At 44.3% G+C, this 26,277-nt stretch overlaps 1 protein-coding gene across 1 annotated transcript in view; it reads right to left on the bottom strand.

Annotated features, from left to right (window-relative positions):
* Positions 1-26,277, bottom strand: part of LOC117350019 (A-kinase anchor protein 8-like) — a 72,178-nt gene that overhangs the window by 11,903 nt on the left and 33,998 nt on the right. Inside the window, exons 7-10 of the mRNA XM_033923890.1 lie at positions 17,647-17,680; positions 13,837-13,948; positions 6,562-6,703; positions 6,236-6,341 (exon numbers count right to left, since the gene is read on the bottom strand). Coding sequence (XP_033779781.1) covers positions 6,236-6,341; positions 6,562-6,703; positions 13,837-13,948; positions 17,647-17,680 — 394 coding nt within the window. The remainder of the gene's footprint in view (positions 1-6,235; positions 6,342-6,561; positions 6,704-13,836; positions 13,949-17,646; positions 17,681-26,277) is intronic.

The following is a 26,277-nucleotide window of genomic DNA, read 5'->3' as shown; positions in this document are numbered from 1 at the left end:
GAAAGTTCTAGCAGGCCGCACCGCGCACGCGCGAGTGCCTTCCCGCCAACGGAGGCGCGCGGTCCCCAGTTAGGATAAGCCAGCTAAGAAGCCAACCCGGGGAGGTGGGTGGGACGCAGGAATATCTGCCTGCTGTCCCTGGATAACACCTGTTACGGTAAGTAACTGTGCTTTATCCCAGGACAAGCAGGCAGCATATTCTTGACTGATGGGTGACCTCCAAGCTAACAAAAAGAGGGATGGAGGGAAGGTTGGCCATTAGGAAAACAAATTTTGCAAAACAGATTGACCGAAGTGTCCATCCCGTCTGGAGAATGAATCCAGACAATAGTGAGATGTAAAAGTGTGAACTGAGGACCATGTAGCAGCCTTGCAGATTTCCTCAATAGGCGTGGAACGGAGGAAAGCCACAGATGCTGCCATAGCTCTAACTTTATGGGCCGTGACAGAACCTTCCAGTGTCAGTCCGGACTGAGCATAACAAAATGAAATGCACGCTGCAAGCCAATTTGACAATGTACGTTTAGTAACAGGACGTCCTAATTTATTCGGATCAAAGGACAGAAAGAGTTGAGGAGATGATCTATGGGGCTTAGTACGGTCTAAATAGTAAGCTAAAGCCCGCTTACAGTCCAAAGTATGCAGAGCCTGTTCTCCAGAATGCGAGTGAGGTTTCGGAAAGAAGACAGGCAGAACAATGGATTGGTTAAGATGGAATTCAGAGACAACCTTAGGGAGAAACTTTGGATGTGTACGCAGAACCACCTTGTCATGATGGAAGACTGTAAAAGGTGGATCCGCAACTAGGGCATGTAGCTCACTGACCCTCCTGGCAGAGGTAAGAGCAATAAGGAAAAGTATCTTCCAAGTGAGAAACTTGAAAGAAGCGGTAGCCAAAGGTTCAAATGGAGGCTTCATTAAGGCGGAAAGAACTACATTGAGATCCCAGATAACAGGAGGGGCTTTAAGAGGTGGTTTCACATTAAAAAGACCCCGCATGAATCTGGACACCAAGGGATGAGCTGAGAGGAGTTTTCCATGGACTGGCTCATGAAAAGTAGCAATAGCACTGAGGTGGACTCTGATTGAAGTAGACTTGAGGCCAGAGTCAGACAAAGAAAGAAGATAATCTAACAAGGTCTCCACTGCAAGGGAAGTGGGATCATGATGATGAAGACGACACCAGGAAGAAAAACGTGTCCACTTCTGATGGTAACATTGCAGAGTGGCCGGTTTCCTGGAGGCATCCAGAATGGAAAGAACAGGCTGAGACAAGAGTATCATGAGAAGTCAGCCCGAGAGAAACCAAGCTGTCAGGTGCAGAGACTGAAGGTTGGGATGCAGAAGGGTCTCCTGATGTTGCGTAAGCAGCGAAGGAAATAATGGAAGAAAAGGCTCCCTGGAACTGAGTTGAAGTAGAAGGGAGAACCAATGTTGCCTGGGCCACCATGGAGCAATCAGAATCATGGTGGCTCGTTCCCTCTTGAGCTTGAACAAGGTTCTTAACATGAGAGGTAGAGGAGGGAAAGTGTACAGGAACAGATTGGACCAATCGAGGAGAAATGCATCCGCTGCCAGACGGTGAAGAGAGTAGAGTCTGGAGCAAAATAGAGGCAGCTGGTGATTGTGAGGAGCTGCAAAGAGGTCTATCTGAGGAGTGCCCCACTGAGCGAAGATGGACTGCAGAGTTAAAGGATCGAGTGTCCACTCGTGAGGCTGGAGAATTCTGCTGAGCTTGTCCGCCAAGGAATTCTGTTCTCCTTGAATGTAGATAGCTTTCAGGAATAGATGGCGATCTGTGGCCCAAGCCCAAATCTTCTGGGCTTCTTGGCACAAGAGGCGAGAGCCCGTCCCACCCTGCTTGTTGATGTAGTACATCGCAACTTGATTGTCTGTGCACAGCAGGAGGACTTGAGGAAAGAGAAGATGTTGGAAGGCCTTGAGGGCGTAAAACATTGCTCTGAGTTCCAGGAAATTGATGTTCATTTCCTGAGCTGTCCAAAGTCCTTGAGTTTGGAACTCGTTCAAATGAGCCCCCCAGGCCTAAGGGGAGGCGTCGGTGGTGATGACGAGGTAGATGGAACAGAAGACCTCTGGATAGATTTGAGGATATCAACCACCATTGTGGAGACTGACGAAGAGATGATGTTACAGATATGTGACGTGAGCAAGGATCCATCGCTTGGGACCACTGGGTAGCTAGGGTCCATTGAGGAGTGCGCAGGTGAAGACGTGCAAGTGGTGTGACATGAACTGTGGAGGCCATGTGACCCAAGAGTATCATCATTTGCTTGGCAGAGATGGAACGTTGTGGAAGCACCTGCTGACATAGAGATTGAAGTGTTTGAAGACGGTTGGATGGCAGGAACGCTCTCATGAGGACTGTGTCCAAGACTGCTCCAATGAATTGAAGTCTCTGCGTGGGGATGAGATGAGATTTGGGTAGATTGATCTCGAACCCCAGCAAACGTAGAAATAGGATGGTCTGGTTGGTGGCCTGAAGTACTGTTTGAGATGAATTGGCCTTTATCAACCAATCATCCAGGTAAGGAAACACCTGAAGGTGGTGGGAACGCAGAAAAGCAGCCACCACAATCAGACATTTGGTGAACACTCTTGGAGAGGAGGCAAGACCGAAGGGTAGTACCTTGTATTGGTAATGACAACGATTGATCATGAAGCGTAGGTACTCTCTGGAGGCCAGATTGATCGGTATGTGAGTGTATGCTTCTTTGAGATCGAGGGAACATAGCCAGTCGCCTTGATTGAGAAGAGGGTAAAGAGTGGCTAAAGAGAGCATTCTGAATTTCTCTTTGACTAAGCATTTGTTGAGATCGCGAAGATCTAGGATGGGTCTGAGATCTCCTGTTTTTTTGGGAACTAGGAAATAACGGGAGTAGAATCCCTGCCCCTTTTGATCTAGAGGAACTTCCTCTATGGCGTTCAGAAGGAGGAGGGATTGAACCTCCTGAAGAAGGAGTTAAACCTGAGGAGTGTTCGAAGCAGACTCTCTTGGCAGACTTTGGGCAGGAAGTGTCTGAAAGTTGAGAGAGTAGCCATGGCGGATGATGTTGAGGACCCACTGATCCGAGGTGATGGTTTCCCAACGGCTTATGAAAAGAGAAAGGCATCCTCCTATGGGCTGTGGAAGGTGGGCAGCAGGATGGAGACTGGCTATGTCCTGGAGAACCAAGTCAAAAGGGTTGAGTGGATTTTTGTGAAGGGGGAGGCTTCACTTGTTGTTGCTGCTGTGCTGGTCTAGCAGTTTGTCTCTGTTGTTGCCTCTGACGCCTGGGTTGTTGCGGGGCCTGTGGTAAAGGACGAGCCACAAATCTACATTGGTAGGCCGATTGCTGGCGAAAAGGCCTGGTAGGTGGGGTCTTCTTTTTTGTTTTGAGAAGAGTATCCCACCTAGTCTCATGAGCTGAGAGCTTTTGTGTAGTGGAGTCCATGGATTCTCCAAACAGCTCATCCCCTAGGCAAGGTGCATTAGCCAGTCGATCCTGATGATTGACATCAAGTTCTGAAACTCTGAGCCAGGCAAGGTGACGCATGGCCACCGACATAGCCGTGGCCCGAGAGGTCAGCTCAAAGGTGTCATTAGATCGATCTGACCATGAACTTACGGAGTTGTAAGAGCGATGAAGAAGTTTGGCGAAAAGCAGATCTTTTACGGTCAGGGAGGTATTTTTCAAAAGATGACAAATTCTGAATGAGATGCTTAAGGTAGAACGAAAAATGAAAAGCATAGTTCCCAGATCTATTAGCCAGCATCGCATTCTGATACAACCGCTTGCCAAACTTATCCATGGCCTTACCTTCTCTGCCAGGAGGGACAGAGGCGTATACACTAGCCCCCGTGAATTTCTTTAAAGTAGATTCCACTAGTAAAGACTCATGGGGGAGTTGCGGTTTGTCAAAGCCAGGAATAGGTATGACCTTATACAAGGAGTCCAGTTTGCAAGGAGCTCCTGGAATGGTCAAAGGTGTCTCCAGATTTTTATAGAAAGTCTCTCGCAAAATATCATGGAGAGGCCATTTCAAGAATTCCCTTGGAGGCTGGTCAAAGTCCAGTGCATCGAGAAATGCCTTGGATTTTTTGGATTCAGCCTCCAAGGGAATAGAGAGAGATTCGCACATCTCTGAGAAAAGAGGTAAAAGAAGATGCATCAGGCTTAGAGGACGGATCTAATAAAGAAGGGTCCTCGTCCCCTGACGAACACTCTCCCTCAGAGAGAAGCGGCTCCTCTGAATCACCCCACAGATCAGGGTCCCTCACCTGAAAACTACGGTCCCGAGACTCCGGTGTGGAGGGTTCAAGGTGTCGAGTTTTGTGAGTCGACTTACCAGACCTCTGTGAAACGGTACCGGGAGATGTTATCGGGCGTGCCGGTGCCGAGGTTTGCACCGCCTGGTGTAAAGACCTCTGTTCCGGCGCTAAAACTGGCATGGATACCGAGGAAGCTGTTTGTACCGGTACCGACAAAGTGGATGCCGATAAAAAAGGCTGCTCCACTGCCGGTACCGGTAGCTCAGACCGGACCGGGACTGGAAGGCTCGGTGTCAGAAGAGCAAGCAGGAGCTGCTGCAATTGCTCTTTAAGCTGAACTTGTAGGATGGCGGCAATTCGCTCGTCCAGCGAAGGCACCGGTACCGCTTTTTTCTTCTGCGGTACCTTTGGTGCCGCTCTACACTCCGAAGAGGAACCTGAGGTCGAAGGGCTAACCTCAAACGGAGCGGAGCGCTTCCGCGGGCACCTCGAGGTCAGCAGGATTGGGCTCGCTGCCACTGAGACCGGAGGGCGCTCCAGCGGGGAAGGCTTCTTAGCCGGCTTACCTGAGGAATGCGACGCCGGCACGGTATCGCGCGGTGTCGATGAAGTAGGTGCCGACTGCATCGGGGCCGAAATCGGTGCCGCCGAATCAGACATCTCAGTACCAAACAATAACCGCTGTTGAATTTGGCGGTTTTTAAGAGTTCTCTTTTTCAGAGTGGCACAGCAGGTGCAGGACGACACCTGATGGTCAGGACCGAGGCACTGTAAGCACCAGTTGTGCGGGTCGGTGAGAGAAATGGGCCTCGCACACCGCTGGCACTTCTTAAAACCGGGTTGGGGGGGCATGAACGTAAAAACGGCTTCTGCCAAATCGAAGGCCGAGGCCTCGATGGTGGCAGCAGGCCCCGCCGGGGCGAACCCGAATAAATGAGAAAAAAAGAAAAGAAAATTCTTCTCCTTTTTTTTTTTTTTTAAAGAAAAGAAGTAAAGAAGGGAATAAAATACCGAAAAAGTTTATGCGAGCGGGAAGGCGTTAGAGAAAAAATTTTCAACAGCCGTTGAAATGCGTCTTCTTAGCTCCGCGGAAACTAAGAAACTGGGGACCGCGCGCCTCTTGTCGGGCGGGAAGGCACTCGCGCGTGCGGCCTGCTAGAACTTTCCACGTTCTTAGAGTGCAAGCACTTTAAAATTGTCCGTACCGGGGCTCCGTCGGTGCCGTCACCCATCAGTCAAGAATATGCTGCCTGCTTGTCCTGGGATAAACAGGGACTATAAACCCCCTAAACAAATTCAAACAGCCCTACCAAGGGAGATGGGTACAGATCACTCAACACCTGCTGGAGACTGAAAGAAGACTGAGGTAAATAGAGAAGGGAGTATATTATATACTGTCCCACAGTTTTGTTTTCAGTCTCCACCTGCTGGTCATGATTGGATATATACCCATTTGTAAAGATTAACCTCTACTGGTCTGGAGAGTGCTAAAGAAATGGAAATTATAAGACCTTTATTAAAATATGGGGGCCATTGACAACTTTTTGTGATGATTAAACACCAGTTTCTCTATTGAAATATACACCATGATAATGATAGAGAGGAGGATGGGTTCTTGTTATAGTATGTATATTAATAATAATAATGAGGGAGGGTGGGTTATAGGTTTATATATATACAATTGTTGTTTATCTTGATAGATTTTCCAAGTGTTTCAGAGACAATGTATGGTTTTACTTTGTACACTTGTTGAATGATTTTTTTAAAAAAAAAAAGATATTAGAATATAAATGTGTAATGAAATGTTATATTTAATGTGTTATATGAGAGTTAATCAAGTGTGTATTTATGAGTTCATATGATTTTATCTAATACACTTGTTATAATATGCAAAAATGAATAAAGAATTAAAAAAAAAAAAAGATTAATAATAAGAGACAATTCTGAGTGTCCCTTCTCACACACCTCTGGTGAGATCCTGATCTTTGAAGATCTGTTGGATGGCTGCATTAATATCCTCAACTGCCTTACGACGCTCCTCGGTCTTCTTGGTTTTATTGGTGACATATTCCTGCAAAAAAACAAAAAAAAACCCCCATAAACAATGACACAAGGTAAGGAAAAAGATTAAGGTACAAGAGAAACCATTTCAAGTAAAAGTTTAGTCCCTTAAGGAGCTAACTGCCACCACCACTGCAAGTGCTCCTATAATGGCCAAAAGGCACTCATTGTACACAGATAAAACCAGGGAGTAGCTTTTTGGAAAGCAGAGTACACTTGAAGAGACCCACCTGTAAGAAATCTGCAGTCTGTTGTGGAAGTTTGGTTCCAACAAATTTGAAGTGCTCTTTGTGGAATACACTGTCCAAATGATTCTTTATCTGCTCATCATAGAATGTCCGGAACTTACACAGTGAGCACACAAACTGAATTCTAGACAGAGAAGGGGGGGAGGGGGAAAACCCAAAACAACCCATTCAGATTAAAAGACATCTTCTATCTGGAAAATCACATCTTGAACATTTCTCTCTTCACTGGGGCACAACAATGGGTGGTAAAGAGTACGATGACAATACTCTGCAAGAAGTGGTCAGCACTTATTGGTTGCCACTAGCTGAAAGACTGTCTATTCAGTGCTGGACCCAGAGTATTGGACCTGAAAATCCCAGCAGCAGTTGACAATACCCAGTAACAATATTCAGTAGCAGTATATGAAAGATATCCAGTTAACTATCTTAGTACAGTAAAATGAGAAATTAGGTTCTTACCTGTTAATTTTCTTTCTGTTAGGCTGTAGAATGGTATAGTCCTTACGAATGGGTATATATCTCATCATTACCAGCAGTTGGAGACTAACAAACTGTGGAATAGTACATAAGAGGTACCTTCCCCTATTCCTATCAATCTGCCGAATAGCCAAGCAAAATTAAGAACTTTAAACACATTTATAAAATGGAAAGGACAAAAGCCACACAGCAGGGGAATTGTAATTATTGTAATGATTAGACATAATTTTCCACTGACAGTATATTTATACATAGGGGGAGAGGAGATGGTATAAAGATCTATTTAAAGGTTTAATCGATAGATAAGGAATACAATATCTATAATAATAAAACGCTAAGCACGCATGCGCACTCTCCCCACGTGTTCCCTGAGATCTGATCTGTCGGGCTGTGGCGGTAGGAGTGCGCATGCGCGCCAAGACAAGCACTGCTCTCATGCATGCCCAAGGTGGGGGGGAGGGGGGAAGGGTATTTTGATTTGATTATTAAAGTAAGGTATATAGGATTGTGGATTATTGTATGTTTTCTTGAATTTAAGAACATAAGCATTGCCTCTGCCGGGTCAGACCAGGGGTCCATCGTGCCCAGCAGTCCGCTCCCGCAGCAGCCCCCCAGGTCCGTGACCTGTAAGTGGTCCTTTACCTAAATTGTTTATTCCCTATTCATTTAGTACCTGTATAATTACCCTCTATCTGTACCCTTCAATCCCCTTTTCCTTCAGGAAGTCATCCAATCCCTTTTTGAAACCCAGTATTGTACTCTGCCCTATCACATCCTCTGGGAGCGCATTCCAGGTGTCCACCACCCTCTGAGTGAAGAACGTCCTAGCATTCGTTTTGACTCTGTCTCCTTTCAATTTTTTCTGAATGCCCTCTTGTTTTTGTTGGCCCGGTTAGTCTGAAGAATCTGTCCTTCTCTATGCCTTTCATGACTTTGTCCCCGTTTCCAGGTCAATTATGAATATATTGAATAGCAGCAGTCCCAACACTGACCCCTGTGGGACCCCACTTGTGACCCCTTTCCAGTCCGAATAGTGTCCTTTTACTCCTACGCTCTGTTTCCTGTCCGCCAGCCAATTCCTGATCCATCTGTGCACGTCCCCTACCACCCCATGGCTCCACAGTTTCCTCAATAGGCGCTCATGAGGTACCTTGTCGAAAGCTTTTTGGAAATCAAGATATGATGTCTATGGGGTCACCTTGTCCAATTGCTCGCTTATCCCCTCAAAGAAATGCAGTAGGTTCGTTTGGCATGATCTTCCTTTACAGAAACTATGCTGGCTTGTTCTCATCAGATTATTTTTTCTAAATGCTCATCGATACTTTCCTTGATCAATGATTAGGCCATCTTCCCCGGAACCGGTCTGTAGTTTCCTGGGTCGCCTCTCGATCCCTTTTGAAGATAGGTGTAACATTCGCTGTCCTCCGGGATTACCCCTGTTTTCAAGGTTAGGTTGCAAATCTGCTGCAGTAACTCCGCTGTTTCGTCTCTGAGCTCTTTCAGTGTTCTCGGGTAGATTCCATCTGGGCCCGGAGATTTGTCAGCTTTTAGTCTATCTGCTTGAGTACATCTTTGAGGCTTATTTCTATGCATGATAATTTTCCCTCTTGATCTCCCCTGAAGATTTTTTCCGGTTTCGGCACATTGGATGTGTTTTCTCTTGTAAAGACTGACGAGAAGAACATGTTTAGTCTGTCAGCCACCTCTTTTTCCTCTTTCACCACTCCCTTCCTGTTGCCCTCATCCAGAGGTCCCACCTCCTCCCTCGCAGGCTGATTTCCTTTCACATATCGGAAGAATGGTTTAAAATTTCGTGTTTCTTTAGCTAGTCTCTCTTCGTATTCTTTCTTTGCTATTCTGACCACTAGTTGACACTCTTTTTGTTGCTTCCTGTGCTCTTTCCAATTTTCTTCAGTTTTATCCTTTTCTTGTTTCCTATCACTTTCTTTACTTCAGTGGTTATTCATGCCGGGTCTTTTGTTTGATTCTTTTTGCATCCTTTTCTAAATCTGGGTATATTCAGGTTTTGCACCTCATTTACCATGTCTTTGAATAAGGACCAGGCTTGCACCACAGTCTGCGCTTTCTTGGAGCTGTTATTGAGATTTTTCACACCATTCGTCTCATGGCGTCATAGTTCCCTTTCTTGAAGTTAAACGTTGTTGCATTGGTTCTCTTTCCCTTTGGTAATCCTACTTCCACTTTGAACTGGATCATGTTGTGGTCACTGTTACCTAATGGTCCCACTACTTCCAACTCCCTTTGCAGGTCCTTTCAGCCTGTTGAGGATTAGATCCAGAATCGCTAACCCTCTTGTTGGTTCCTTGACAAGTTGTTCCATGAAGCAGTCTCGTACAGCCTCCAGGAACTCCGTTTCCTTTGTACATTTTGAAATTCCAAGACTCCAGTCTATCCCGGGATAGTTGAAGTCTCCCATAACTATGGTATTAGTGTTCTTGCATTCCCGCCTCAATTCAGCTTCCATTTCTTTATCATTTGCTTCAGTTTGCCCAGGTGGACGGTAGTACAGTCCCATCTTTATCTCAGTTCCGTTCTTTCCTGGTATTTTAACCCATAGTGATTCCAGTTGGTCATTTGTTGCTGCCGCGTCCACGCTGGTCGATTTAATGGTGTCCTTGATGTATAGTGCAATTCCTCCTCCTTTCTGATATGTCCTGTCTCTTTGGTAGAGCTTGTACCCTGGCAGAACTATGTCCCAATTGTTTTCCTCATTCCACCATGTTTCCGTGATTCCTATGTCTAGACTCTCATTATTGGCCATGACTTCTAATTCCCCCATTTTGGTTTTTAGGCTCCTGGCATTAGTGTACATGCAGTTCAAGTCCTGGTATTTTCTCTTCCTTGTTGTTTTCTCTTGTGCTTTGTTTTTCTTTCTGTCCCCTTCCTGACTTGCAGACTTCTGATTTTTGTCTCTTTTGTCTTCCCCTTATGGTATGTTCATATTGACCTCTTGTTCCTTCCCTTTATCCTGTTCCATTTTGACTTCCCCTTGTAGTACGCTCCTCCTATCCTCCTCTCGCTTTGTCTGGCTCCCTTGTTTTGTCAGCTCCTGTTTGCAATTTACGTCTTCCCAGCATTTATCCCACTCAGTATCTTCTCGGGATACTGTCTTCCGAACCGTCGACACCAGGTTGACTGTCAGCTTTCCCCTTCTACTTAAGTTTAAAGCTTGCTCGATTGCTCTTCTGATGTTATTGATTAGGGGGGAGGGGGGATAAATTCCGATATGGATTTTAACTGAATATTAAGTGTTGTACCCAAGTTTAAAATATTATATATGCTGAAACACTTATTGTAAGTTTTTAAAAAATGAATAAAGAATTAAAAAAAAAAAAAGATAATTGATTGTCGTAAGATATTTTCATGTGGTATATATTAGTTGTATATGAATTTGGGAGGGGGTGGGGGTTAAATCTGTTAATATCTGGTGTATGATATTGAAAATTTTTCAAGTGATGTATTATATTTGGTTGATATTTACTGTACACTTGATGTAAGTTTAAAAATGAATAAAGAAATTTAAAAAAAAAAACAAAAAACCCAGAAATAAACAATACTCCAAACAGGAGTAACAACAAATATACCCAAATGCTGTCTGCTTTTAGGGGTGGGCGGGTGGTTGGGGTTGGTTTTCAATTGGTATGTAAAACTTGTTATATTTCTTGTCTTGTTTTTCTGATGTTTGCTGAGTTTTGCTTCTGTTAATAAAAATGAGTTAAATATACCCAAATGCTGTTGGAAACTGCAAAGGAGAGATCCCAGCAAGAAAATGTCCCCACAGCTTCCTAGCTAAGCCAGCCAAGCCACAGCCGCTGTTCTTCAATTCTCCCCGGCCCTAGAAAAATACTAGAATCCCCAGAAAAATACAAAATCTGCACACGAGCAAAACAAAAACCCGCAATCACTGCAGAAAGACAGACAGGGTGGGAGACTAAACCAGTCTACAGGCTAACAAAGAAAATTAGTAGGTAAAAACTTGATTTCTCCTTCTGTAGCACCTGGAAGACTGGTATAGTGTTACTTTTTGATGCACTTGTTGTAAGTTCTAAAAATGAATAAAGAATATAAAAGTCTGAACCAACTTATCTAAATCCTCTCCAAATAAAAAGACCCCCCCGAAAGGGAAATTTGGTAAGATTAGTTTTGGATGCGACATCCGCCGACCAAGAGCGAAGCCACAAGGAAGGTCGCATGGCCACTCCAAAAGCCATAGACTTGGCAGACGACCACACCAAGTCAAGAGGCAGCCATCTCAATCTTTGCCACCTCCTGATCCACCAAGAACCAGTCAGACTCACGATCCAGGACAAGCTCAGCCCACCGAAACATGGTGCGAGCCACCAGCCCCCCACAAGCCTGGACCCCCCAAAGCACAGACATCAAAATTCTGCTTAAGAATGGTCTCCAACTTATCAAATGATATGGGTACAGCTCCCCACACCTGCTGAGACTGAAAGACTGATAGGAATAGGGAAAGGTACCTCTTATGTACTATTCCACAATTTTGTTTCTGTCTCCACCTGCTTGTCATGATGAGATATATACCCATTCGTAAGGACTATACTAGTCTACCAGGCGCTACAGAAGGTGGCTTTAACTTATCTGGACACTAGTGCTGCCCGATTCAGGAAAAAATATTTCATTTCGATTCAGATTATTGAATCGATTTTTTGATTTGATTTTCCTGCCCAATTGGGTGTTTTTTTCCAAACATCCAGGTGGGTTTATTTTATAGCCTCTTCACCCCCCTTTGCCCTCTCCTACCCATACTGGTGCTGTGGTGTAAACAAAATAAACAAAAAAGACTTTTCCTCTCTCTGTTAAATCTTAGCTCAGGATACAAATTTCAATTATGACACATTGTTATCACAAAACAGAAAATAAAATTTTTTCTACCTTGTGTTTGGTCATTTTTCAAATCATGTTGGTCCCAGGCTCTGCAACAAACATCTTCTGATAACTTGCTTGCCAGGGTCTCTTGCCCATTTGTCGTTTTCTTTCTCCGTGGTAACCATCCATCTTCCATTTGTCCTCCCCTTCTATTTCCCTTCCCTACCCTGGAGGTCTGGCATTTTCCTTTTTTTATCATCTCTATTTCCGTAGCTGCAGACCCCCACCATCCCCAGATCCACCATCTCTCTTTTTCTCATCTACCCTTTCATCCAGCATCTTTCCCTCCTTCCCCACCAGCTCTCCCTTTCTAACTACCTTCCTATCCAGTATCTCTATCCCCGCCACACCATTCCTTGTGTCCAACTTCTCTCCCTTTCTGTTCCTTCCCTCCCTAAATCCCATTATCCACCATCTTCCTCCCTCTCCTGTTTTTTAGATCCATTATTTTTTCTGTCCCTCCCATCTCTTCGCTCCATGATCACCCCCTCCACAATTTATCTTCTCCCCTCCACCAAATTCATCTCTCCATCTCCAGCCCACCAACTCCATTTCTCTCTCCCCAAGTCCATCTCCCCCCCTCCACCAAGTTCATCTCTCCCACCCATCTTCTCCCCATCTCTCCTCAGTCCACCAACTACTCCATATACCTTCTCCCCCATCTACCTTTATTTTGGCATTACAACGTTGCCAGTGACGGTAGTTATTTAGCGATTCACTCCTGCCACCATTCCTTGCATCTTCTCTCCACTGTGGCCCACCCTCAATGAAAACTTCCTGTTTCTGCTTGGGCAGCCGAATGGAGAGAGGACGCCCGGGATAGTGGCAGGGTAATGAATTGCATTCACTATCACCGCTTTTGCCTGGCCAGGGAGGAGAGGAGAAATACTTCCGGCTGGGAAGGAGAGCGCCTTGCTGCCGCCGATCTGCACGCAGAGACCCATTTGGGTTTTACCTCTGAAACATAGAAGATGACGGCAGAAAAGGGCTACAGCCCATCAAGTCTGCCCACTCTGCTTACCCACCCCCTGTCTATGCCCTAATGACCCAATTTCCTTATCTTGACCCTCGTAGGGATCCCACATGGGTATCCCATTTATTCTTAAAGTCTGGCACGCTGTCTGCCTCGATCACCTGCACTGGAAGCTTGTTCCAATGATCAACCACTCTCTCTGTGAAGAAATACTTTCTGGTGTCGCCATGAAATTTTCCGCCCCTGAGTTTGAGCGGGTGCCCTCTTGTGGCCGAGGGTCCCTTGAGAAAGAAAATATCATCTTCCACTTCGACACGTCCCGTGTGGTACTGCCACCGGAGTCCTTGCTTCTGATGTAACTTCCGGTTTTGCAAAACCGGAAGTTACATCAGAAGCAAAGACTCTGGTGGCAGAGGGAAAGCCCGAACGGGTCTCTAGCAAGGGGGCCAACAAACCAGTAAGTTTGATTTTTTTTCAAAAACAAATTGATTTGAATCGATTCATCCGAGTGAGTCAGTGAATAGATTCAAATTAAGCAACACTACTGGACACCACCGCTATATTAATGGGTACCTGAGAGACTCCCAGCCCCACCCCTGAACTATCCACAGTGCCATGTGAAGCAGACAGGATATTTCAGTTATATGCCATTAAATATCTTACTTCTTATAACCAGTTAATTAATGCTAATTACCATCCTATAAGATCAAAGAAAAAAGACTCAGTGGCAGATTAACAAAACACAGAATACAAAACTGCCAGGATAATCAGGTGTAGACGACAGATGAACTATTACCTGGATGCAAACACCTACATTCAGAAATTTACCAGCCTGGCGGGTGGTACTGTACTCATCTGGCAGAGACTGGAGAATGACTTGAAAATAGTGATCATACCTTTCCACCATACGGTCCCGTTGCTTCTTCTTCTGCCGATCCTGTGTCTTTTTACCCGCCTGCAGCTTCTTTTTGATCTGTGTGATCTCTTCTTCCATAGTTAAAGCAGAACCTGGAAAGAGTTAAGTAGAGTCAGCATACAAATCAAATCTGAAACAAAAAAGTGCAAGGCTACCTTGAATTTATTAAAACTGAAGTTCCTCTCCTTGAGTCTTGCTACATCAGCCAAGACCTATGAGCTGTCCTCTTACTAGCAAATGCAGATTCTGATGACATCACCAATATAAGAAGTGTTGCAGGCAAGGACATTCAAGTATGCTGGATTTGTTACACTTACTGTAAGTTTTGAAAATAATAAAGAATTGGGGGGGAAAAAGTATGCTATTGCCAAACCCACTCAGACCAAATCAACCAAGAGTAAAAAATAAAAGCCAATAAATAAATCAACAAATCAATCTTTATAGGTAAACTCCAAGATTCAAATTGGCGGATTTAAAGTCGTATGGAAGCATTGGATTATTGCTGGTATACAGATTTTAGATGATGTTATTTCAAATGGTAAACTGCTTGATTTTTCACAGTTGCAACATAAATTTGGTCTTAATAAATCACAAAGCTTTAAATGGCTGCAACTGAAGTAGGCTATTCAGGAGGGGCTCCCTGAATGGAAAAATCTTAATCAATATAGTCTGGAATTCTTATGCTTTCAGGCGGATTTCTTGGGACTTGGGCAAGACTCAGCTCCTTGCGATGCATGCATCGATGCCAGACCAGACACTCGCAGAGACTCTGCACCCTGTAGAGAGTGTGTGTATGGCTGAGGCATAGGAGGCGGCTCAACCTCACGGGAGACCTCCGCATGGCCAGGCTGGAGTTGAGAGAGAAGCTTCGGCCCCATTGTGGTAAAGAGCTGAATGAATTGTTTCTCAAGTAAGGTCTGGAACGAAGCAGGCAAGGATGGATCCGCGTCACCAACGGGACCTGCATGGGCTTCGTGCTCCCTTGAGGCAGTGTGAGAGTGCTTGGACTTAGAAGTCTTGGGCACTTTGAGTACTACCGGGGGAATGGGCTGCTGCGCTATCTGACCTGAAGAGACAGAGGAAGGCACCGCAGCCGGCGTCTAAGGCAGTGCCGGTACAAACGAAGCAGGTTTGATGAGGCTCGGAGCAGCAGACGTGGAAGGCTGGAAAAACTTCTATGGTGACAAGATCTCCAGATCAAACAACCAGAATAGTATGCTGTTCAACATCTGGCGCTCCTTAACTCCTAATAACAACCCTTCCATACTTCCCTCCTCCCCATCAGCCGATGTACTAGCAAACTTCTTCAATGGAAAGGTCACCTCCTTAAGAAGCTCCTTCCCACCCGCAGTCTCCTACAACTCTCTGGTGTCCGCCACCCCCAATCCTACTCTAAATATCTCCACCCCTGTCCCAGTCAACAGATCCTGGACTGCCTTTGAGCAAGTATCTGAATTGCAGGTCCTTAAGCTCTGCCTGAAACTGAAATCCTGTAACTGCACCATGGACCCATTCCCATCCTATCTATTTGAGAAAATACCCGCACAGGCCATCTCATCTCTCACCAAACTCATAAATTCTGCCCTATTATCAGGCCTCTTCTCCCCAGAAATGGGACACATTGCATTGACCCCCCTACTGAAAAAAGCTGACCTAGATCCCTCCATTCCATCCAATTATCGCCCAATAGCAAACATTCCTCTCCTAACCAAACTGCTAAGAGTCCATCGTCTCCTCCCAACTCTCATCCTACCTGGAAAGATTCTCTATTCTCCTACCCTATCAATACGGCTTCAGACCCAACTTCAGTACTGAATCCCTCCTGGCCTCCCTAATCTCGAAGATTCAACAACTTCACTCTCACAAAAAATTCGCCGTTCTCCTTCAATTCGACCTCTCTGCAGCCTTTGACGTTGTCCATCATGACATTCTAATCTTCCAACTCTCCGAGATAGGCATTAGCTCCACAGTCCTTGACTGGTTCTCGAACTTCTTATGTTCTCGCTCTTACACCGTTACCAAGAATGGCACCTCATCCTCCCCATGGAAACCGACATGTGGAGTCCCACAAGGTTCCCCCCTATCTCCTATCCTCTTCAACATTTATATGTCCTCCCTGAATCTCCTCCACCTATTCCCCCTAGAACTACTTTACACTTACGCCGACGATATCCTGGTCCTCCTCGAGACCGACGCGAACCTCACCAATCTCGCAGCAAACATCTCCTCATGCATAACCAACCTTCAATCCTGGGCCCTCACTGTACAAATGAAACTGAATGAGTCCAAAACGAAACTACTTTGGCTCGGCCCTAAACTTGACCAACTACCTACCTCCATCCCATTGTCCACAGGCTCCTCTCTACAGTTGGAGTTCTCTAGCAAAGTTCTGGGCATCACCATAGACTCCTCACTATCCTTCAACGACCACCTCAACTCCCTGATAAAAAAATGCTTTTGCAACCTTCACATCACACAGCCTTTCCATCAGCCTCTGCAAGGGAAACCTCTCTCTGCTCATCCTGTGGTTTCCAGATTTATGAAAGGACTTTTCCATGTCAATTCTCCTCTCAAACCGTCTCCAGTGGTTTGGGACCTCAATGTTGTTCTCTCTCAACTTATGAAGGCTCCGTTTGAGCCAATGGACAAGGCTCATCTGAAGTATCTCACTTGGAAAGTAGTGTTTCTCATTGGCTTCACTTCTGCTCGCCGAGTCGGTGAGCTCCAAGCCTTGGTTGCTGATCCACCCTTTACGGTGTTCCATCATGACAAGGTGGTTCTTCGCACTCATCCGAAATTCCTTCCTAAAATTGTCTCAGAATTTCATCTCAATCAATCCATTGTTCTTCCAGTGTTTTTTCCAAAGTCTCATTCTGGAGAATTAGCTCTGCATACTCTGGACTGTAAGCGTGCTTTGGCTTTCTATCTGGAACGCACCAAACCGCACAGAACTGCTCCTCAACTTTTCATCTCCTTTGATCCGAACAAGTTGGGATGTCCTATCTCTAAGCGTACCATCTCCAACTGGATGGCGGCTTGTATCTCTTTCTGCTATGCCCAGGCTGGATTACCCCTTCATAGTAAAGTCACAGCCCATAAGGTCAGAGCGATGGCAGCCTCTATGGCTTTCCTCAGATCGACACCAATTGAGGAGATTTGTAAGGCTGCCACTTGGTCCTCGGTTCATACCTTCACTTCTCATTATTGTCTGGATACTTTCTCCAAATGGGATGGACAGTTTGGCCAAACAGTATTGCAAAATTTATTCTCCTAAGTTGCCAACTCTCCCACCATCCCATTTGGGTTAACTTGGAGGTCACCCACTAGTGAGAATACCTGCCTGCTTATCCTGGGATAAAGCAATGTTACTTACCGTAACAGTTGTTATCTAGGGACAGCAGGCAGCTATTCTCACGTCCCACCCACCTCCCCTGGGTTGGCTTCTCTGCTAGCTATCGAACTGAGGAGACGCGCCCTACGCTGGGCGGGAAGGCACTCACACATGCGCGGTGCGGGCGACTCGAAACTTTGAGTTTCTTCAAGCAAGACTGCTTGTGAGGCGTCCGCATCGGGGCTCCGTTGGATCACGTCACCCACTAGTGAGAATAGCTGCCTGCTCTCCCTGGATAACAACTGTTACAGTAAGTAACATTGCTGTCTCCATCTGCAGTCAGAGGAGCATAAACCATCTGTTCTGTGCCGGTCTGAAGGGACGATGAACAGGTTTTCATATTTCAAAATTGAATTGGCTCAGTTATGTACTTGAAGACTTCAAGAAAAAGTCACTCACCAGATTCTCCCTTCTCTTTTTCATCTTCCCCCTCCTAACAAGAAAAAAATTTTAAAAAGCCATTAAGGGAGGTTAGACATGTACATTACTGCAGAAAACCAAGTTACAGTATTGAGATTAAGCGTCAAATTTCTGCATCGCAATGGCCACAAATTTGGTCTTGGAGAATGAGATGTACAATATCCGCATCTATGAGACAAACTTGGCTATTTTTGTTACATAGAGCATTATGGACCCCTGTTCGGTTACAAAAGTTGGATAGCTCTAAGTCTAATAGATGTTGGCATTGTAATCTGGAAGCAGAAACCTTAGATCATTTATTATTTTACTGACCCTATATCATGGCTTTTTGGAAATCAATTTGGTCCCAAATAAATTGTTTATTAGAAAACCATGTAGCTCTATCATATGATACTATTCTGTTCAGTATGTTTATAAGAACAAAATCAAATATCATCAATAACAAACTTTTATTTATAATGACAGGAGTTGCCATGCAACATATCACTAGTTAACTGGAAAAATTCTAACAATCTTAATTATACATTGTGGTGGAATTCGTTGTGCCACATTTATAAAAATGGAAAGAGTAATTGCTTTGCAGAATGGGAATTATAAAAATTTTAAAAAGATCTTGGTACCATTGGCAAATTATTGTAATGATTAGACATTTTTCACTGATAGTATATTTATACATAGGGGGGTGGGGGGAAATTTTGAGAAATTTTAGATGAGCTTTGGCCAATGGTTCGAACGGAGGCTTCATTAAGGCGGAAAGAACCACATTAAGATCCCAGACAACAGGTGGGGGCTTGAGAGGTGGTTTCACATTGAAAAGCCCCCACATGAATCTGGAAACTAAAGGATGAGCGGTGAGAGGTTTTCCGTGAACTGGCTCATGAAAAGCAGTAATGGCACTGAGGTGGACTCTGATAGAAGTAGACTTGAGACCAGAGTTAGACAAAGAAAGAAGATAATCCAACACAAGTTCTACTGCTAGTGAAGTTGGATCATGATGATGTCGAGAGCACCAGGAAGAAAACCTGGTCCACTTCTGTTGGTAACATTGAAGAGTGGCCGGCTTCCTGGAAGCATCAAGAATAGAACGGACAGGCTGAGAAAGAAGAGAGTGAGACAAACTCAGCCCGAGAGATACCAAGCTGTCAGGTGCAGAGACTGTAAGTTGGGATGTAGAAGGGACTGCTGATGCTGAGTAAGCAGAGAAGGAAACACTAGATGAAGTATGGGCTCCCTGGAACTGAGTTGAAGAAGGGAGAACCAATGTTGCCTGGGCCACCATGGAGCGATGAGAATCATGGTGGCTTTTTCCCTCTTGAGCTTGAATAAGGTTCTTAACATGAGAGGTAGAGGGGGAAAGGCATAAAGGAATAGATTGGTCCAATCCAGGAGAAATGCATCTGGAGCCAGACGATAAGGTGGAACAAAATCGGGGCAGTTGATTTTGAGGAGCAGCAAAAAGTCTACCTGAGGAGTGCCCCATTGAGTGAAAATGGTCTGAAGAGTCAAGTGATCGAGAGTCCATTCGTGAGGTTGGAGAATTGTGCTGAGCTTGTTTGCTAAGGAATTCTGCTCTCCCTGAATGTAGACGGCTCTCAGAAATAACTGGCGAGCTGTCGCCCAAGACCAAATCTTTTGAGCCTCCTGACATAACAGGCGAGAGCCCGTGCCACCCTGTTTGTTGATGTAGTTCATTGCAACTTGATTGTCTGTGCAAAGGAGTACTTGAGGAAAGAGAAGATGCTGAAAAGTCTTGAGGGCATAAAACATCGCTCTAAGTTCCAGGAAATTGATATGGTGTTTCTTTTCCTGGGCAAGTCCAAAGACCCTGAGTTTGAAGATCGTTCAAGTGAGTTCCCCAGGCGTATGGGGACGCGTCTGTGGTGATGACCAGAAAGAAGACCTCTGGAGAGATTTGAAGATTTCAACCACCATTGCAGAGACTGTCGAAGAGACGATGTCAAAGATATGTGTCGCGAACAAGGATCCGTCGCCTGGGACCATTGGGTAGCTAGGGTCCATTGAGGGGTACGCAGGTGAAGACGAGTGAAGGGGGTGACATGAACTGTCGAGGCCATGTGACCCAAGAGAATCATCATTTGCTTCGCAGAGATAGAAAGCTGTGGGAGCACCTGCTGACAAGAGATGAAGAAGGGTCTGAAGGCGGTTGGATGGAAGAAACGCCCTCATGAGAACAGTGTCCAGGATTGCTCCAATGAATTGGAGTCGTTGAGTAGGAATGAGATGAGACTTAGGCAGGTTGATTTCGAACCCCAGAATTTGGAGAAATAGGATGGTCTGGTTGGTAGCCAGAGCCACTTCCTGAGCTGAAGGAGCCTTGATTAACCAGTCGTCCAGGTAAGGGAAGACCTGGAGATGGTGAGACCATAGAAAAGCGGCTACCACAATGAGACATTTTGTGAATACCCTGGGAGAGGAGGCGAGACCGAAGGGTAACACCTTATACTGGTAATGGCAGTGATTGATAATGAACAGGAGGTACTGTCTGGAGGTCAGATTGATCGGTATGTGAGTGTAGGCTTCTTTTACATCGAGGGAGCATAGCCAGTCGTCCTGAGAGAGAAGAGGATACAGTGTGGCTAGAGAGAGCATTTTGAACTTCTCTTTGACCAAACATTTGTTGAGATCCCTGAGATCTAATATGGGTCTGAGGTCTCCGGTTTTTTTGGGGACTAGAAAATAACGGGAGTAAAATTCCTGATCTAGAGGAACTTCTTCTATGGTGTTCAGAAGAAGGGATCGAACCTCCCGAAGAAGTAGAGATAACTGAGAGGTGTTCAAAGCAGACTCTTTTGGAGGACTGTGGGAGGGAAGAGGTTGGAAATTGAGAGAATAGCCGTAGCGAATATTTAGAACCCACTGATCTGAAGTGATGAGTTCCCAACGGCTGAGGAAAATGGAGAGAAGTCTTCCAATAGGTTGGGGCAGAAGAGAGGACGGAGGAAGACTGGCTATGTCCTGGAGAAGAAAGTCAAAAGGGTTGAGTGGGCTTAGGTTGTGCAGGTGGTTTTACTGATTGCTGTTGTTGAGCCCGAGGTTGTTGGGAGTTGCTGTTGACGCCAAGGTTGCTGCTGAGCAGGAGGAAGAGGATGAGCAGAGTAGCGACGTTGGTAGGAGGACTGCTGGCGAAAAGGACGAGAAGGTGGAGGCTTCTTCTTGTTCTTCAGCAGTGTATCCCACCGAGTCTCATGGGCAAACAGCTTTTGAGTGGTAGAATCCAGAGAGTCACCAAACTCGTCACTTAAGCACGGAGCATTGGCAAGGCGGTCCTGGTGGTTGACATCATAGCAACAGCCATTGCCGTAGCCCTAGAAGTGAGTTCGAAGGTGTCATAGATCGAACGTACCATGAACTTGCGAAGCTGTAACAAACTAGAAGTGTATTAGTGAAATAAGGTAAGCTTTCAATCGGGGAGATATTTCTCAAAGGAAGAAAGTTGTTGGATAAGATGCTTCAGGTAGAAAGAGAAACGAAAGGCATAATTACCTGAGCGATTGACTAGCATAGCATTTTGATAGACGCTTGCCAAACTTATCCATGGCTTTACCCTCTCTGCCAGGAGGGACCGAGGCATAGACACTAGAGCCCGCAGTCTTTTTTAGAGTGGATTCCACAAGCAAGGACTCATGCGGGAGTTGTGGCCTGTCAATGCCTAGAATAGGAATCACCTTGTATAAAGTGTCTAATTTGCGAGGGGTACCAGGGATGGTCAAAGGTGTCTCCAAGTTTTTATAGAAAGTCTCCTGTAAAATATCATGTAGGGACAATTTGAGAAATTCCTTGGGAGGGTGATCAAAGTCTAAGGCTTCAAGAAATGCCTTAGACTTTTTAGATTCAGCCTCCAAAGGAATAGAAAGAGACTCACACATCTCTTTTAAAAAAGATGTACAGGAGAAATGTTCAGGTTTAGAAGAAGGTTCCCGCAGATAGGGGTCTTCTTCAGCTGAAGAAACCTCATCCTCAGACAGCAAATGCTCTTCAGAATGATCCCACAGATCAGGGTCCCGTACTTGAGAACTGCAACCCCGGGAGTCCGAGGTCGAAGGTTCAGTATGCCGGGTTTTGCGTACCGACTTCCCGGATCGCACAGAAGTGGTACCCGGGGAAGTAATAGGTTGCCGGTGCCGGGAGTGATCAGATAGCAGTGAGGGTTCGGTCGTTTGAACAGCACGATGGAGGCCTCTCGGCTCCGCAGACAAAGACTGGCATGAAGACCGAAGAGGCAGAATGGACCGGTACCGATAGAGTGGAAGCTGACAATAGAGGCTGCTCCACGGCCGGTACCGGTGGCTCAGACCGGACCGGGACTGGAAGGTTCGGTGCCAACAGAGCAGGAAGGAGCTGCTGTAATTGCTCTTTAAGTTGGACTTGCAGGACAGCCGCAATACAGTCTAAGGAAATATTTCTTCACCAAGAGAGTGGTTGATCCTTGGAACGAGCTCCTGGTGCAGGTGATCGAAGTGTGCAAGAATTTAAGAGCAAATGGGATGCCCATGTGGGATCCCTTAGAGGGTTAAGCCAAGGGAACCTGTCACCAGGAGTGGGATCCCTAGGATAGTAGACTTGGGGGTAGGTCAGTAGAGTGGGCAGACCTGATGGGCTATGGCCCTTAACTGCCGTCATCTTCTATGTTTCTATGTTTTAAGGAAGGCACAGATATCGCTTTCTTTTTCTGCGGTACCTGCGGTGCTGCTCAACGCCCAGAGGATGAGGAGGCCGAGGAGGATGCACTCACCTCTATAGGGGCGAGGCGTTTACGGGGGCGCCTCGAGGTCGGCAGGACTGGACTCTCTGCCACAGTGACCGGAGGGCGCTCCAGGGAGGGAGGCTTCTTAGCCAGCTTACCTAAAGGGTGCAACGCCAGAGCGATGTCATGCGGCGTCGACGAAGTGGGTGCCGGTTTAGAAGCCGCCGACAGTGTGGATGCCGAGGATCAGCCATCGCGGCACCGAACATAAGTTTTTGCTGCATCTGTCGATTTTTCAAGGTGCGCTTTTTAAGAGTAGCATAACGGGTGCAGGTGGAAGCCCTATGATCTGGACCCAGGCACTGGAGACACCAATTGTGCGGGTCGGTCAACGAGATGGGGCACGCGCACCGTTGGCACTTTTTAAATCCTGGCTGAGGGGGCATGAAGCTAAAGACGGCCTCTGCTAAATCGAAGGCCCCGCTGGGGCGAACCCGAAAAAAAGGGTTTTTTTTTAAATTTTTTAAAGGAAAAAAACGAAAGAAAGAAAAATAGGAAGAAAAACTTCCAAGAACAAAACGCGAGCGCGGGAAGGCAAGGAAAAATCAATAGCCGTTGAAAAAAACACATCTTCTTAGCTCCGCAGAAACTAAGAAACTGGGGACCGTGCGCCTCCGTCGGGCGGGAAGGCACTCGCGCATGCGCAGTGCGGCTTAACTAGAACTTTCTAAGTTCTTAGAGTGCAATCACTCTAAAATTGTCCGTACCGTCGCCCATCAGTTAAGAATATGCTGCCTGCTTGTCCTGGGATAATGTTCAAAAACAACAAAACGGGCAGGACTCTGGGTTGATAGTACTTAAGGAAAGTCAGCCAATAGGCAGGACCAAATTTTTCCTTCCTTTTGTCCAGCAACCCAGTCCATTTGAAAGGGATGTAGCAAAGTATGCTCTATCCAACCCTGTCCCACAGGTAGCATCCTTCCTGGCATGATCATCTAGCCTATATCTTTTACAAAGCATTATAGTGAGGACTCCACAAGAGGCCTTGCAAAAACTTCCTCAGATATATCAAATGAATTTGATCCAAGAACTGATTTCTAGATTCTGGGTACTCCTGAGGTGACTTGCTGGGTTGGGTGTCACTTAAAGAATGACATAACACCCATTTCCCAGTTAATCTGCAGCAACCAGTGTGGGAACAAAACATTTTACTACACCTGTTTATCCTGCCAGTGCTGATGTTAGACATGGGTATGGCCCAGGGCAGAAATTTGGGAGGGGCAATAACCCCCCCCCCCCCCCCAAGACCATTACTAGCCCATGCCTTCTTTAGATTCTAGCAGGTTTAAGGCTTTTACTAGCCAGGGGGCAGTTGCCCTAATTGCACTCTACTCAAAACCTTCCCTGACATGTATGTTCTTCATATTTTGCACAGTTTAGACGGTAATGAACCATTCTATTTCTTTGGTGTTGTATTACATAGGTGTGGCTTCTTGGAATTTGGGTTTAGGTTTATCATTTTTAGTCAGCTATTTATTTATTCATTCGTTTTCTATCCCCCGTTGTCCCCAAATAGCTAGAACAGCTTACAGGTTAAACATACATATTATATAATTGACAGGTTACAATTTGACATACAGAACAAGTTCACTATACAAGGTTCTATCCTAACTTAATACAAACTAGGGATCTAGTACAAACAATTAAGAGTTTCCAGGTTACAATTTACCTAGTTATCCTTGGCAGTGTATGGTTTTTTTTTTTTTCAAATTCTTTATTCATTTTTCCATCTAACATCAAGAACACAATATTATATAATTTAAACCCTATAAACATCTCTTGTATTTCTTTAACATCTTCTTAAAAACACATTTATACCCTCCCCCCTCCCATAAACATGTCAATCAAAAATTTCATATATAAATATTATCAATTGATCAAACCTTAATATAACTTTATACCTTCTCCCCTCCCCCCATGCGCAAGTGTACCTTCAATGAATAATGGTGTCTAATCATTGCAATAACTTGTCAATGGCCCCCAAATCTTTTTAAAATTATTATAACTCCCTTTTTGTATGGCAATTACTCTTTCCATTTTATAAATGTGGCATAACGAATTCCACCAGAAGGTATAATTTAGTCTACTGTAATTTTTCCAATTACTGGTAATAAAACTTTTATTTTTTTTTTTCCCATTATATTTTTATTTTCAAATTTTACAAAAAGTGTACATAATAATAAAATACATTTGATAAATGCATGGTATCACTTTTATATCTAACACAATGTATGTCTGAATTTAATTTTCCCCTTCACCCTCCCCCCACCCTTTTATTGCTTTAATATAATATTTTCAAATTTTATAAAAGTATACAACATATTAGAATAGAATTGATAATTATTCAATAACATATTTATATCTAATACAATATATTCTGGATAAATTTTATTCATTTTCCCTCCCCCCACCCTTCTATTATTTTTTAATCATTTGTTACATTTTGTATCATATATTATAATATATTATATATAAATTGTTTTCCTTACCCCCCCTATATGTGTGTCATAAAAAAAAAAAAAAAATCTCTAAAAGAAGAAAAGAAGAAAAAGTATTCTATTATTTAATCATTACAGTATTTTGTCAATGGCCCCCATATTTTTATAAATTTATTATATGTCCCCTTTTGTATTGCTATTGTTCTTTCCATTTTAAAAACATGGCATATTGTATTCCACCAAAATGTGTAGTTTAGGTTGTTGTAATTTTTCCAATTGTTAGTTATATGTTGAATGGCAACCCCTGTCATAATTAATAAAAGTTTATTATTTTCTGGTGAAATTTGACTTTTTTTTCTCATCATTGTTCCAAATAAAATTGTATCATATGATATTGCAATATGATTTTCCATTAATTTATTAATTTGTGGCCAAATTGAATTCCAAAATATTTTAATATAAGGACAATGATATAATAAATGATCTAATGTCCCTGGTTCTAGATTACAGTGCCAGCATCTATTAGACTTAGAACTGTCTAGTTTTTGTAAACGAGTAGGGGTCCAAAAAGCTCTATGTAATAAAAAGAACCATGTTTGTCTCATAGACGCTGACACTGTACATCCCATTCTCCAAGACCAAATTAGTGGCCATTGAGATGCATTAATTTGATGTCCAATCTCAATGCTCCAAATGTCTCTTAGACCATTTTTTGGTTTTTTATTCAAATATCCAGATATTAATTTATACCACATTGCGGCTTGATGTCCTAGGAAGTCTGCTTTAAAGCATAAGAACTTTAAACTATATTGATTGTTTAATGATTTCCATTCAGGGAACCCAACCTGAATGGCCTGCTTCAATTGCAACCATTTAAAACTTTGTGTTTTATTAAGACCAAATCTATGTTGCAATTGTGAAAAATCCAGCAGTTTACCTTCTGAAATAATATCATCTAGAGATCTAATTCCTGCAATAATCCAGTTCTTCCAAAGGATTTGAGCTCCGCCTACTTTGATCTTGGAGTTTATCCATATGGATTGATTAGTTGATTTATATATTGGGATGGGTGTTAATTTATCAATAAATCTCAATGTTTTCCAAGTATCCATTATTATTTTATTTTCTCTGTATCTTTTAGGTATATTAATACTTGGTAAATGAACTAAATTTAGGGGAAACATAAGGCGCCATTCCAAATATAACCAATCTGGTGCATTATCTATAAGTTCTGGGAGGATCCAATACATACCCTGACGTAGAATATAGGCTTGATGGTACCTATAGAAATTTGGAAAATTTACCCCTCCCTCCTTAATTGATTTTTGTAAGGTTACTAAAGCTATTCTAGGTGTTTTACCAAGCCAAAGAAATTTTGTTAAAATTCTATTAAGCTTTTTATAAAAG

Source organism: Geotrypetes seraphini, chromosome 16 (assembly GCF_902459505.1).
Source record: "Geotrypetes seraphini chromosome 16, aGeoSer1.1, whole genome shotgun sequence".
In the NCBI taxonomy this organism is placed as follows: domain Eukaryota; kingdom Metazoa; phylum Chordata; class Amphibia; order Gymnophiona; family Dermophiidae; genus Geotrypetes; species Geotrypetes seraphini.
This window is presented reverse-complemented; position numbering and strand designations above follow the sequence as displayed.